This window comes from Tamandua tetradactyla, chromosome 14 (assembly GCF_023851605.1).
Source record: "Tamandua tetradactyla isolate mTamTet1 chromosome 14, mTamTet1.pri, whole genome shotgun sequence".
Taxonomy (NCBI): Eukaryota; Metazoa; Chordata; class Mammalia; order Pilosa; family Myrmecophagidae; genus Tamandua; species Tamandua tetradactyla.
In genome coordinates, this window is record NC_135340.1 from 32,568,374 (window position 1) to 32,582,825 (window position 14,452).

The 14,452-nt window shown below is 42.7% G+C and overlaps 1 gene segment (V, D, J or C); it reads right to left on the reverse strand.

The window, feature by feature from the left end:
* The window catches only part of LOC143655789 (T-cell receptor alpha chain constant-like), a 32,967-nt gene extending 18,815 nt beyond the window's left edge, over nt 1–14,152 (reverse strand). Inside the window, 2 exon segments of the C gene segment in view lie at nt 9,763–9,944; nt 14,146–14,152. Coding sequence covers nt 9,763–9,877 — 115 coding nt within the window.
* Nucleotides 14,153–14,452: the final 300 nt, after the last annotated feature.

A 14,452-nucleotide genomic window follows, 5' to 3' on the forward strand; every position in this document is an offset into this window, starting at 1 on the left:
CCTTTGGGAGTTTCACCCCTTTTCCTGAGTTACCCTGACAAGTTAGAAAGCACTCCATATTTAATGAAGCTATTTGACTCAATCATACGAAAAAACAAAACCCTCCTCCAGTGGAATAAATTCATACAGCGTTGGTGCTGAGGGGTCACAAAGGTCGTCTGGACCTACTTCCCCACTGACAGACAAGAAAACTGAGGCCTGAAGGCAAGAGCTCTGCTCTAAGTTACACTGTCAGCTGGTATCGGAGCTGGGACCAAAACAGGGCTCTATTTGATTCTCGGCATAGTGTTTTCCCTGCCCCACTACAGGACTGAATGCACCGCGTCATTAATGCATTCACTTCTTCCCTTTTGCCTGGAAACTTGATTTCTTTGGGTGTATAATTTCAATTAAGCCAGCATTTATCAAGCACTTACTTGTAAAAGGAACCATATTAGACCCTTCAGACATTTCAAGGGATATAAGAAGAATCTTTGCTTTCAAGGATCTTTCGGTTTTAATGGGCAATATTCTCTGGACTGACAGCTTTCTGTAGCTGTGTGAGCCACAGACTGTCCAAGACTCCGCAGCTGAAGGTAGGGAGATAAAGGGTGAGAAGACTGTGAAGAAGGTCTGAGGAGAAACAACGTTCTCGGGATTAAATGGGAAGCCAGGCAATTTCTGGGAACAAACTAGGTTGGTCTTAATCTTCTACAGTGTTAGTTGCCACGCCACTGTGGTCTAGGGAGTTAGTTCTCCTATTATTTCTTACTCTTCTGATAGCTATTTTCATTTTTAAAATCTCCCATGGGGATTCAACTTTAAATTCATAGGTCAAATGATGAAACAAATATGACACAATCTAAAATGCAGTGGGATATGTAGAGCCTTAAACCAGGACAAAGGGAACAGCATCTACCTGGAGAGACGACAAGCACAGTCCCCTTTCCAAAGGTGAGTTTGCTGAGTCCTGTATTCACACTATGGAAAACCCCCATACAAAAAGGGCCTGCAGTGGAGCCTTTTCTACTGTGATCTACTTAGGGAAGGAGAAAGAAGACCATTATTTGTGGAGAATCTATTATATGCCGAGTGGGTTAACAGTTTATGTATATTACATTACTTCATTCAAGTATATGCCATGAGCTAGTTATTATCCCTGTTTTACAAATGAGATTAAGTAGGTTGGATCAGCACTGCTAACAAAGACTTAAGAATCCTGGATACACAGGACAGATAAATTTTAGGAGATGTAAGGAAAGGTTCCTCTCCCATATTTTTTCGAGATTAGGATTGTAGCTATATTGGGGTTAATTACTTTTCCAGAACCAGGCTTCAGAACTCTAGTAACAGTAATCCCTCAAAAGACTCCAGCTAAGCCTCCATTGCATGGCCATTTCTGGAAACATTAAGACATTTTCTCCTTAACCCTTCATTATTTATCTGATTCTCCACCTACCAGGCCTGACCAGCAGTCTGGTCCCATTGCTGAAGAGCCATGTATTGCTTCCACCTTTCCCACAGTGTGTCTTAGTCAGTCAAAAACACCCACATGTCCATTCATCTTTTTCATATCTGAGACCTAGAGATAGGGTTCTTCCACCTACGAAAGTGACTACATTTCAACATGTTTTCTTTTCTTTTTTTTTTATATTGCAGATCATTCACAGGTCATTCGACTCAAATTTGGGGTATTTATTGTACAGCACTTAAAATGACATCCCTAGCTACCCACGTCTCTGGACCCATCACCATCAGACTCTGATTTTCAATTCTCTTTATCCAATAGATACACCTAGCTCTTCTTTCATCGTCATTACAGTTATCAAGTTTTAAATTCTTTCTCTTAGTGTCTCTCATAATTTTAACCTCGATCAATTTGAAACTTCACAGGAATTCCAACCAGATCGTCATGACTGACAGTTCCTCTTCTCCCAGCCAACTCATTTTGCGGACTCAGTGGTGATCTTTTACTTAAGTCCTGTCCTGCCCCAAAGCCAAGCATCAATCTGATTAAAGGATTCCCACTCCACTTCAGGCCTGATTGAAAAAAAACATCACTTGTCTTCTCTTTAATTCTTATTCTTTGCAAATCAACTGTTTTCCTTTTGCCTTATGGCCAATTTCTTGACTTTCTTTTCTATTGAGGAAGAACACAACTTGTATGGAACAATGCTATTAAAATGTTGAGGGATGGATGAGGGATCTTTATGTAGTCCCTTTATCTGAACCTCACAAATAGGCCCAGGAAAAAGAACTATTATAGCCCCACCATATGCTCCACATGTTACAATCTGAGAAAAGACAACACAAGGAAGGAGAAAAAACTTAGGAAATTAAACTCACTTGGGGTGACCTGGACCTTTGTTCCAGTTCCAAAGGCAAGCTTTTGGTAACTCCCAGCATTCACACCGTAAAGCAGGTCTTTACAAAGAGCCTGCCCCTCCCAGGCCATTCAAGTCACTATACTTCAGGAGAAGAGAAAATGCTTTTTACCAATGCCTATGGCTACAGCTCCTCATGAAAACATCTATTTGACTAAGAATAGATGTTTTCTTATTCTCAAAGAATTCTACTATCTCTCTTAGCTATTTATTCTGGAAACAAATAAAATTATTTTACATGTGTATAGCATGTAATAATTCATAAATACTTTCAAATGCAGGAACTTATTAACTATAAAATAACTTGTGAGATGATGACAATGTTTTAATTTTACAGGGGAAGAAACTGTGGTCCAGTTGCACTCATCAGGACAGGTTTAGAAGAATTGGAAGTGTTCAGCTGAACTTTGTATCTTTTTCCTTAGAATCAGCTCTCTGGCTGGGCTATTTCCGTCTTTTATTTTTGGTTCATCTATTTGACTGTTTTTCTCCACAGATAGATCTTTCTACTCCGCGCCATTATGGTAATATTTCTTTCTACATCAGAATGTACTTAAGCTTGCATAAACCATTAATTTCTCGACACTTGGGTCCTACAAATACTGCAGTAAGCTCAATGGGCCTCAGTTGCCACATTAAACCTCCTACTTTAGTGACATATTGCCTACTTACTGGGTTTTACTGATAATCTTGTCCCACTCTCTAAGATGAATGTGTTATAAATCACAACACTGTGCTGCCTGACAAAAATGCCCAAGCTACCCTGATAATAGATTAATGTGATTATCATGCATCTATCCTCCCTCATGGGAGCTATGGCTGGGATTTCCCCCTTTTTATTACTGGAATAAAGACTAAGCATTGGAATTAAGCCTGTGAAAGCCTCTTCTAGGGGCAAAATATTAATGATCATAGAGGTAAGCCTGAAAGGGTCTAAGTAATATCCTCTAGACAGCTCTGACACTCATTTCCTCCGAAAAGATTTAAGAAATTTCCCCAAGCAATCTTTGCTTTTACTAGCCAAAGAACATCAGCCCCAATCCTTAGGTTTACTTAGGAATCAGCACCTATACACAATCTCATTTTATCAGCATTTGTGAAACTGCTCATTTCCCTGAATAAAATCTTTGTTTTATCACTAGAATTTATTTTTTAAAATTTGTGAGGATGGAAGGAGGCATGGGCTACGGCTGGAGTATTAGGAGTGGGAGAGAGCATCGTTTTTTTTTTAAACCATTTTTGGTGGACAATTCTTTCACATTAAGTACTTTGACAGTACTTGATGCAACCTTCAATATTATTGATTTCCAAACTGTTTTCATCATCCCAAACCATAACTCAGGCTCATTTGGTGGTAACTGTCCATTTCCCCTCCCCCTACTTTTAATGCCTTTCTTCATTAAGCCCCATTACTCCTTGAGTTAAAGAAGAAAAAGACATTTAGTCATTTGTGCAATGTAAGACAACAGGACAAATGCGAACATCTGGATTAACAATAACCAGGTACTTACTGGCACTTACTGATATGGAGGTGCCCCTCCCAAAGGTCAGGGTATTTCCTCCCTGATAGGCACAGTGAGACAAGGCCTTGCAGATACCTCATGGACCTGCTGACCCATCCCACCTTGTATGCAACTATAAACAATGGAAACTTGTATTCTGTCCTGGCCCTTGACGAGGAACACTGTGGATGGTCAGTGTTTGGACAGGCAACAATGAAGTTCTAATTCTAATGAGAAGGGGGTGATGTGGGGACATCGCCTCCCTCCACTCCTGAACTATTCCCTGAGCACCTCGGACGTGTAAGTCACTTGCTCTAGACACCTGGGAGACAATGGAGAGCAGCTTGGACAGAGTTCCCATCATCGGTGCTCACAATCCAGGGGGAGACAAACAGGAAACGAATACATGGATAAGGTGAGGTCAAGTTATGAAAAATGCATTAAAAAAATCAAGCTGGGAAGAGGATAGGGAGCAACCAGGGGAAGCCTGCTCTTAGTGACCTGCTCCATCCCTGCGCAGGGCAGCCCTCTCCCAGGAGGAGGCCTGTGAAATGGGGGTCAGGCAAGAGGAGTTCATCGTCACCCCCATTTACACCCTCGATAAAGAAATCAAGGGTCTGAAGAGCAAAACCTAGCTCCAAGTCCCATAGCATGTTAACAATGCATAACACTCAGATCAGGCCTTCTCCCGGCTGAAGCGCTAAATCTAGTTCTACTGCATAAATTCCGAGGTAGGAAAGATAAACTGAGCCAGACGTTTTCCAAAGTGATATTGACAGTTGATCTGAGAACTGGAAGCTGTGGCACTGCCATGGAGGGCATCGAGGTTGTAAGAGGAAGAGAAGGCGTTGGCATCTCAGGGTGGGTTTCTCTGATAGAGCTGGGCACTGAGCTGAGGGAACGTCTTCCATTTTGCAAACGATGCAAACTGTTATCTGTCCTACGATCAGAATGAGCTCTTACAGTTAGGATGGGGAGAGTGTGGAGAGCTCTCTACTCTTCAGAAAATCTGGTTAAATTGAGGACTTTTGACAGTCCACTTCGATTTCCAAGAAACCTTGCTACTTGTCTCAGAAAGTAATAGAACTATGAATTCATGGCAATACTTACTAAGATCCACCTTTAACGTGGTTCCCCTTCCAAACACCAGGTTCCGGGCACCTGAATTCCCACAGTGATCTATTTCACCACAAAAACCAAAGGGCGCTTCACTTTCAAGCACGGCATTTCTTCCAGGGTTCCCTGGCTTGGTGGAAACCCAATTTTAACACTAAGGATGCATTTAGATAAACTCAAGAAAATCTTAAACTTACACATTCTTTGAATTGGTAGGAAATCTCAGAAGCCATTTACAAAAAGGCTCCCAAACTACATATTTCATCCCTGAACTATCTCAGACGGGTTTGGAGGATATCCAGAGCAGGCCTTGGTCACTGATTCTCATGATCCCTTCTTTCATAATTAGAAAGGTCTGCGTTATATCCAACTTCAACCCTGTTTCTGCCGTAACCAAAGACGGTTAAGCTTGCACACTCTCAAATTTACCCTAAGTGGAAGTTTTCATAAAGACTTGACTTTTAATAAATAGTGAATCATCTGATCACCTGTATTCTTAAAAGAGATTTCTCTTATATATATACATATATTAATAATATCATATATATATATATATAAAACCTCATTTGAGTCTTACAAAATCCCTGGAGTTGGGCAGGGTTGGAATCACAATCTCCAGGTTACAGATGAAGAAACAAGGATTTGGAGCTTAAATGATTTTCCTCGGGCCACATAGCTGGCATGTGCCTGAGCTGGGACCACACTGTCCTTGGCTCCTAGCTGAAAATCTTCACGATTTGTTTTGTATACCTCTGTGTATTGATCATATTACCTTGCCTTTCAAGAACCCTTCCCCTCCTTGTTCCGTCCCCCAGTAAAGAAGCCATTGGCATCAACAACAAAAACAGCAATCTTCCCCTACACCCTTAAAAACAAAACAGACACACACACACGTGAAAAAACAATCCCATCTCACCAAAATAACCCCAACCTCCTTTCAAAACAGTGTCTTTTTTTATCCTCACTCTCTCTGTGAACTGGGAGATAAGACACACCAATATTTCAGCTGCGTTAATTGGGTGAAATGAGGGCCAGCGGAGATAAATCAGAATGATGTTTATAGAGGCTGGTACTGGCAGTGATATAGTGAACCTTAGAAAAAGAGGCTCGTTGCCTTGCTATTGTGACTGTGTTCAAATCACTTAACCATCCTGAGTAGAAGGCATCACCCTTTCCACCTTCCTCAGCCTCTTGGGACAGTCAGAGAAGAGAAGAGAAGAAATAAGAATACGCTAGTATTATTTTTTTCCCTTGTTTAAGAAAAAGCATATCCTAGAAAACATCAAGATAGAAATATCATTTATCTATGCAGAATTTGTACAATACACATGCTAATGCATAAAAACAACCCTAGACATATGTGAGGCAAGTTTGAGACATTCATTCAGACCAACACGGCGCAGTCAATTAAACATTGATAACAAGGATCTTATTGCAATGTTGGAAACAGAACTGGGGCTCAAGCTTTGTACTCACTGGGCTTGACTTGTACTCTGGTGCCTCCTCCGAAGGTTAGCTTGTTCCCTACACTGTTGGTCACACGGTGGTTTGAGGCCCAGCAAAAACCACAGGGACCAAGGAAGTCACGCTTGGTAAATATGTGACAAGGGACATTTTCTCTGGCTGTGGCAGAGTGGAGGTTGCTGCAATGTTCAGAATAATCTGTAAACAAGTACCCACTTTATAGAGTTGGGATGCTTCTGATTGTGCACCATGGGTGTCTAACCCATTTGTACATTTACTCAGTTCCCAGCTTTGGCTGTTTGGACCTGGTTCTGTGAGTGAGGATAATGGGTCTCAACCGTGACTTCGTTCAGGGACCTATGTGACAATTTTTAACTCACAAAGGACTTGAGAACAGGGAGTCCAATGAGCTCTTGCAACCTTCAGAGTCAGGCTATTCACACATTCAGAGTACTAATGCTCAATGAACACACTCATACTCACACAGGCATATACTTGCTAACAGGGTCTCTCCATCCAGTTTAGCTCCCAGGAAGGGCCCCAAACAGAGAATGGATGTTTTTAGTCCAATGTCCATAGGGCCTTCCCAGCTGCTAAACCTCCCGTGCACAGTGGATCAGCTTTGCAGTCTTTGGGGAAAGCTTCAGATTTGAACTCCCTTCAGCTATTCTAGAGCCCATATCAGGGTGAGGCCAGCTCCAAGGAAGGGATAAGGAGGTTTCTTAGGCAAAAAGAAAAAAGAATATTCCCCAGGGCCCTGAAGTTTACAGAGTACAATAGAGAGGTTATTCTTCATAAGAAAGGAGTGCAGAACATGACAAAGCCCCAGGACATGAGGAAAATAAACCATGTAAATCTGTGGTACAATATGGCTTACCCATCCTGGGTTGAGAGCCATATCCTTCCTCAAGTGTTGGGTATGGACCAGAGTGGGTGCTTTGAGAGTCTCTCATGCGCATGTGAGCTGCCCTTTGCTCCTTTGCCTTTGGTGGGGATAAACCCAGTCTCCTCTGAGCTTTTTCCTAGATTCTTAGATCTCTAAAAGGGCTCTCTGGTCCTTTTAACACATTGCTCTGCTTCCCTACCCTAGTCTACCAACGGAGGGGACTCTCCCAGGAGGGGCAATACATATATTCCCATAGTCTCAAGACTAAAGGAATTCATCCATCTCCGTTTTCAATTTTCATAATAATGTTTCCCTGCAGTAGAAAATGACTCACTTACCAGGCCAAACGGTCAGCTGAGTTCCTTTTCCAAAGTACACCCTCCCCAGGGCTGAGCCTCTGTCTGCACAGTGCTGGCCCCCTTTACAGGAACCTAGTCCTAAGGGTCCCCGTAGCCTCTCTCCCCTGTCCTGGCCTATAGGGTTGCAAAGTCACCATCATCCTCTTTAAGTGGCTTTAAACCTTTTCCCTGTGCAGCCAGCAGTCCAGGCTGGGCAGTCAGTCCTCAGAGGCTATAACTCAAGGGACAAATGATCTGTGGCAAAAATAGCCTTCCCACTTTCAGAGTCCCCTCCCATCAAAAAGCAATTACACATCCTTCTGAGAGTATTTAAATTGGAAGGAATTTAGCTTCCATGGCTCTCTCGCCCCCATATAAAAAGCTGCTCCCTTACTCAGATTGACATTATGTTTGGATCCCTTTCCAAAGCTGAACTTGTGAAAGCTTTGACAGACAAGCTCCATCCTCTGCAAAATCACCCCATTTCCCTCATTCAACCTCTGGTCCTCCCTCCTGGCCTCCCCTTTAACTTTTCTTTCTCTTATCCCTCCTTCCATTTCCTATTTTATGGCACTGGGAAATCATATGTCACCATTGTCTAAAAATTCCAAGTAGACATTACAGCATGAATAATTTGATGACCTATTTCTTTGGTTATCAAAATAATACAAATAGAAGAGGTCTGAGCTCACTGTTTCATCTTCTAGCCTTGAGTCATGAGATCTTAGCACTTAGAGTTGAAAGGGAGGCCCAGAGATGATTCAGTTCAATAAACGAATGGCATGGAAAGCCCCTCTAATGTCCTGATGGTTCGCCTTAAGGATCCAGAGTAAAGACCCCCAAGGAAGAAGAGTTCCACTCGTCACAAGGCAGACTTTCCACTGAGGGACAGTTCTAATTGTTCAAAATGGTTTATAGGAGGCTAGGACACATCTGATTTCATTCACTGGCTTTGATTTTGCCTTCTGTTCTAACCCCTTCTCTCATTTCCGTAGCAGTTCTCCATATATTTAAAAGAGTTTTCTCTATTCTTTAAACAGTTCAGTGACCTCCTCTCTCACTTTTTTCTTTTTAGGAACCTGAGATAATTTTAGATAGCTCCGTTTTTATCTGACCATGACACCTGTGCCCTCAACAAACTCTGAATTTGTACCTGAGGAGCAGAGCCACTGTGGGGTAGGAAGGGAGGTGGGGGAGATAGGAGAGGTGGAAAGGTTATGGACCTAACCCAAACTGGGGAAACTTTCTGGAATTTAGTTACTGACTATTGCACTTCCTAGGTGAACTTGCTTATAAACCCACCCACCAGTCTGTATAAAATTATTCTGACTTTTTCCTTCTTACTTACTTGCTCTTACGGTTACTATGGTTCCTGCTCCAAAGCTGAGCTTGAAGCCGTCAGAGCCACAGTGCTTTGTCTTTGTGTATAAACCTCGTCAGGACTATGGCTAAGAGTGCAAGCTGCAGAGGCAGGGCAGACCAGCTTTTGGCCCAGGTTTGCTCCTCACATGTGTGAGTCCTGAGCAACTATTTTAACCTCTTCGTAGTTGTTTTTAACTTTCACACAGTTTCCTCATCTGTGAATGAGGGGATAATAACACCTATTCCCAAGGGTGGTTATGAGGACTAAATGAATTAAGGCAGGAGAGGCATTTAGCACAGTGCTTTGCACAAGTGTTCAATAAGTATTAGTTATTAGATTGTTATCAAGAATAATTTTTATCATCTTAAAAAATGCACACTAATTTGTCCTATCTCTTACCTGAAATCCTGGACATTCATAGGTACTTTAAATTATACTCAAAAGCTCTGTTGTCTACCTGCTAAAGTAGCAATAATTAAGCTTTAGGAATTCTCCTTATAGAAGACACCATCCGAGAGCATGGTGGGTAGTTTCAGAATGTTTGCTGAGCCATAGGCCTAGTTTACGACATTGGATATTGCTTCAAAAGACAATATTAACAAGGGATGGTAAAATGCTATAGGTTGGAACCTAAAACACAAAATAAGAGAACCAAAAACAAATGTAGAATGATAAGAGGAATTTAGTATAACGAGTTGGTAACTTTTTCTTGTAGGCAGCTATCACTTACTTTGCTTTACGTTGAGTTTGGTCCCAGATCTGATGAAAAATCTGTTTAAGTTGTGCGCTGTATTTACTATCATGACAGAAAATCCCTGTGGCTTCCTGAGAGGGAGAGGTGTCATCCAGAGACTAGAGCTGCCCTCAACCTGTCCAAAACGAACCCAACCCCTCCAGTTCTTTGCAGCTTCCCTAGAAAATTCGAGAACCAAAGTGAGGAATCCGCTGAGAAGACACATTCATTATCAGAGACAGGCAAGATAAGGGCAACTGATTTTCTTCAGTGGTTTTATCGATTTCTTTTCTTTAGTTTTCTGCCTGGGTTCATCCTTGTCTCCTCTGTGTTCCATACACAGTATTTGAAACAAGGGCACAGCGAATCAATGCTCTTGACTTTTTTTTTTTTACTCTTTCTAATTGTAATGAAAATTCTCCTCAATTGCACTTGACTGCGAGGAAAACGCTTATTCTACTTTTAGTTCCAGAACTATCTGGTAACTTCTCTTCTTTACTCTGTACCTGGTTCTGTGTTGTGTTGGCAACTAGACCTGAGCTTCTTTTAATAACATCCTGAACTACACCAACTAACAATTTTAATCTGTACCTATAATTTAATAAGATCACTACGCCCTATCTGATAAGGTACCTATAAGGCACAACCAAATTTACTTTAACATCCACATTGACAACTCTCCTCCCAGCCCACAGTGAAATTATATGCTTTGGCCTTTTTCTTTTCTTTCTTTCTTTTTTTTTTTTTCTCTCTTCCTGCCTGCATAGTCCCTTCAAAGGCGGGAAAAAGAGACTGCAGCGTTGGCTGTCATTTGCAAGTCTAGATGAAACATTATTTATGGATAAAATATCTTGCTGACAATTTTAAGAGAAAGGAAACCTCAGTGCCAATAGTTAGACTCCCACACAGTTTGGATTTAAACAAATCTCAACAAATGAACACGATTATGAGAAAAAAAAATAGAGGTGACTTCATTCTAAGCCAAGTAATTATAATACTTATGTGGTTTTGGAGGGCAAGGGGCTTACTTGTTCTCACTTGTAGAAATGATAGGCAATACATTACAGGAATGCTTAGCTGGAAGGGGACCAGAGAGCTATAGAAATAGAACCTACTTAATGTGTCAAATAGGTACCTTTGGGTTTAGCAACTTCAAGAGTAAAAATGTAGCTGGCCAACTAGAGTTGGTTTAAGATAGTTCCTGGTAAAACCATCTTGGAGCATTTAATCTGGTCCTAGTACAAATATTATGAGGCAGAGGTTTCCTTTATGGAATTTGCCCCCTTTATTGAGTAAAGCTTCTAGGTTAGGATGGTTTCTTTACTCATTTTCATCCACTCCTATCCCAAACTTAGCCAAAAGGCTTCTCTTCTTTTTCTTGCTCTGATAAATAATTTTCTTCTCACTTTATCCTTTCAAGTATGCATTGGTAGTGTCTACTCCCCACTCTTCCCCCCAGGCCAATTAAGCTACATATACATACAGTATACATTTAGAGATTAATAAATCAGTGCAGATAATATTTAATCGTGGAGGCCTACCAGGTAGAACCGTCAGTTGGGTCCCAGATCCAAAGGTCAGTTTCCAGCCTGAACTAGAAGTTACACTGTGTTATGGCCAACAACAAAAACCAGATCAAATAGGCCAGGTCGGCAGAGCACAGAATACAGATGAGGAAGTTCTCTATGGATTAGACCTGTGTTGTTGGTCAGTCTAGGCTTGGCCTGTCTACAAATCCTAAATAAATCCTTCTTTGACTTTAAAATCCCATTTTCTTCTAGGGAATTGCTGCCTCTCATTCCCATTACTGAGTTTTAAGTATTAATCATATGCTTTCAATATATTTAGAGTAAGGTCTCTCTGATTTTAGCTTTCAAACCAATTGTTCACATCTTTTCATTTAAAAAGACTCAAAGCCCAGGACAGAGAATATGTCTCCTCTAATGAAGGCATCGCAGGGTTAAGCCTCCAGGAAACTGCCCAGATCCCTGAGTCCTCCTTAGACTGAGCCTACAGAATCTAAGTAACATATAGAGCTGGTGTTCTTTAGTTAGTTTGGCCACTAGCTTGATACTGATCATTTTTAATAGTCAAATTATCAAGGCACTTGCTAGTTTCCACTTCACTTTGAGCCATTTCCTTTCATGCGACTCAAGAGGTATTAATGTTGATTTAGCTGCTAAAGGACTTTAAAAGTACAACAAAAATCATTTGTAATGTTTGCTGAGGCAGCAAGGATGGTACAAAAGGGTCGGGCTCAAGAGGGATCAGGGTGTGTGCAGGTCATCATATGGGAGAGAACAAATGGGATCCACCTCCAGAATGTAAGTTCCCTAAGGGCAAATGCTGTGCTGTGTTCCCACACTGGATCCCAGGTCTGAGGGTGGAGCCTAGCAGAGCGTAGGTGCACAAAAATTATTTGTCAGATGAATCCTGCTGACCCCTCAAACTTCAGACCAGAGATTTAACAATAGAAACAGTTTGGATAAGCTGGAGAGGTAAGTTCTAGCCCTAGCTTGGCCATGAGCCGGCTGGGAGGCCATGAGCCTCAGGGTGACTTATAAATGGAGACAGCCAGAGAGGATGATTTCAAGGGTTCTCTCAGCTCCATGAGGCTACGTTGTACACACTTTTCACCTAAATTCTCAGAAATGGAAAATGTCCCGAAGTCCTTACGAACGAACTTCTATTTTAGGGATTTTCAGTCTTTGGGAGAGACTAATCACATTTATATGGGTTGTTGGTTACTATTTACAAAATCCCTTCTATAAATGGCATTATTTTAGCCAGAGAGAATGGGGTCTTTGAGGGCTCGTTAAGGAATCAGAGACCTTGTTCCTGATTGTTGCACAGGCCCAGGGCTCCAGGTCCTGCCCAAACCCCAGGGGGTCAGTCTCATGTCTTCGGTCCCACCACACCCCCTCTGGCAGCAAGTCCTGGAGCCTCCCCTACGTGGCCCATTCTTTACCCAGAGGCCAGACCCTTCTGGCCTTCTACTCTCAAACACTCATTCGCCCTCTGTAAACATTCTTCATATAATGTATGATTGCTTCCAAATCAGCCCTTAATCCACAAGCATTACTTAATCTAGGGATACACATTTGTACTTACTGGGCTTCACAGATAACTCGGTTCCCTGTCCGAAGATAAGCTTTCCTCCCTGGTTATAATTCACACTGTGTTACATATCCTGTCGAAAACACATCCAATCTGCCTGCACACATTTCTAATCCTCCATCCCCCCATCCACAGATCTCTCCCACTCTGCAGCATGAGTCAGGACTAACCTTCTTATCATAAATTTTGTTTTCTTACAAGGGGAAGGAGAATAGTCACACAAAGGATAAAGACTAACGAGAATCCCTATTTATGCCAAAATGTTTCTGTTTAACACCAAATGGGCCTCTCCTCTTTGGTTAGTGGCTCCGGGTACCGCTGTGTAGGGAAATGGCTTCCTTTCAGATGTGCTTCTCCCAGGCTCAGCTAGAAATGCTTGGCACATAGGGATTAAAAATAAGGGCAGGCGAGGCCCCAGGGGGATCGGGCTTACCTGGAATGACCTCAATCCGGGTCCCTGCTCCAAAACTCAATTTTCCCCAGCTGTCAGTGGTCACACCCTGACAAGCACCTCTACAAAATGGCTTCCTCACAGAAGACAGCTGCTAAATGAAGACAAACTGCACAGGGGGAAACAATCTTGCTACAAAACGAGGTACCTGCATGCCACGAGATATAAGCCTTTCCTTCCCTTCTCTTCTAATGGCTCTCCTTTTAAGACACACAGGATGGTGCATGCAAAGAACTGTACCTCCTGGGCAGCAGGTCCAGAGAGTGGGCCCCCCGGGGTGATGAACTCTGGCACCCTGTTCTAGGCTCTGCAGCGAAAATGCACCCCCGTGTTTAGGATGCTGCCTATTTCTAAGCCCAGTCCTCAACACCTCTACAGCCGATGGCAACGTCGACCCTCTTAGTGGAACAACCCAGAGTTTCAAATGCCTGAGTCCAGTGGAGAAACTGTTTTAGGACCCTGGGTTCTGCTCCTGTTGCAAGCATATGACTCACTGGGTTCTGTTTGCCTCAGGGTTTAAATCTAGCACATGGGAATGACTACGCTGGAGCCTCCTTCCAAGCAGGACCCTGCATCAGATGATTTCATTTACCGGAAGTCTGACAGAGTGGACCCCCAGGCCTGGCAATCTGGGGGGTCCTGGTGGATGTCTTCCACTCCGCACTTCCAAGACCCATCAAGGATGAGGAAGGTGATTAGGGATTGCACCCTGGTCCGCTCAGCCCCTTCACTCTCCCTCTGATGGAAAAGACAGCCGGCCTTCCTCTCAGATCACCACAATCAGTGCACAATTCAGATGATATGCCACTTACTTGGCTCCACAAGCAGCTCTGTCCCCTTCCCAAAGACGAGGGAGAGGCCTTGTGATTTCACACAGTGGTTACCCCAACATCAAAAACCTGCCAGCTCAGCACCCACTCCACCTGCCCTCCTCCAAGCCCTCCTGAGAAGGGAAACCTCTAGTGTATTTCCTCCAGGGTTATTCCTGCAGGCCTGTGTTTTTCCTCCCTGAATAAGCAAACCTCCCCCACTCCTTACAGCTCTCATGTTTCTGCCTCTCACTCCCTTGTCTGCATCTCTCTCCACTGCTGCTCCTGAGGTCGCAAGCCCCTCCAGCTA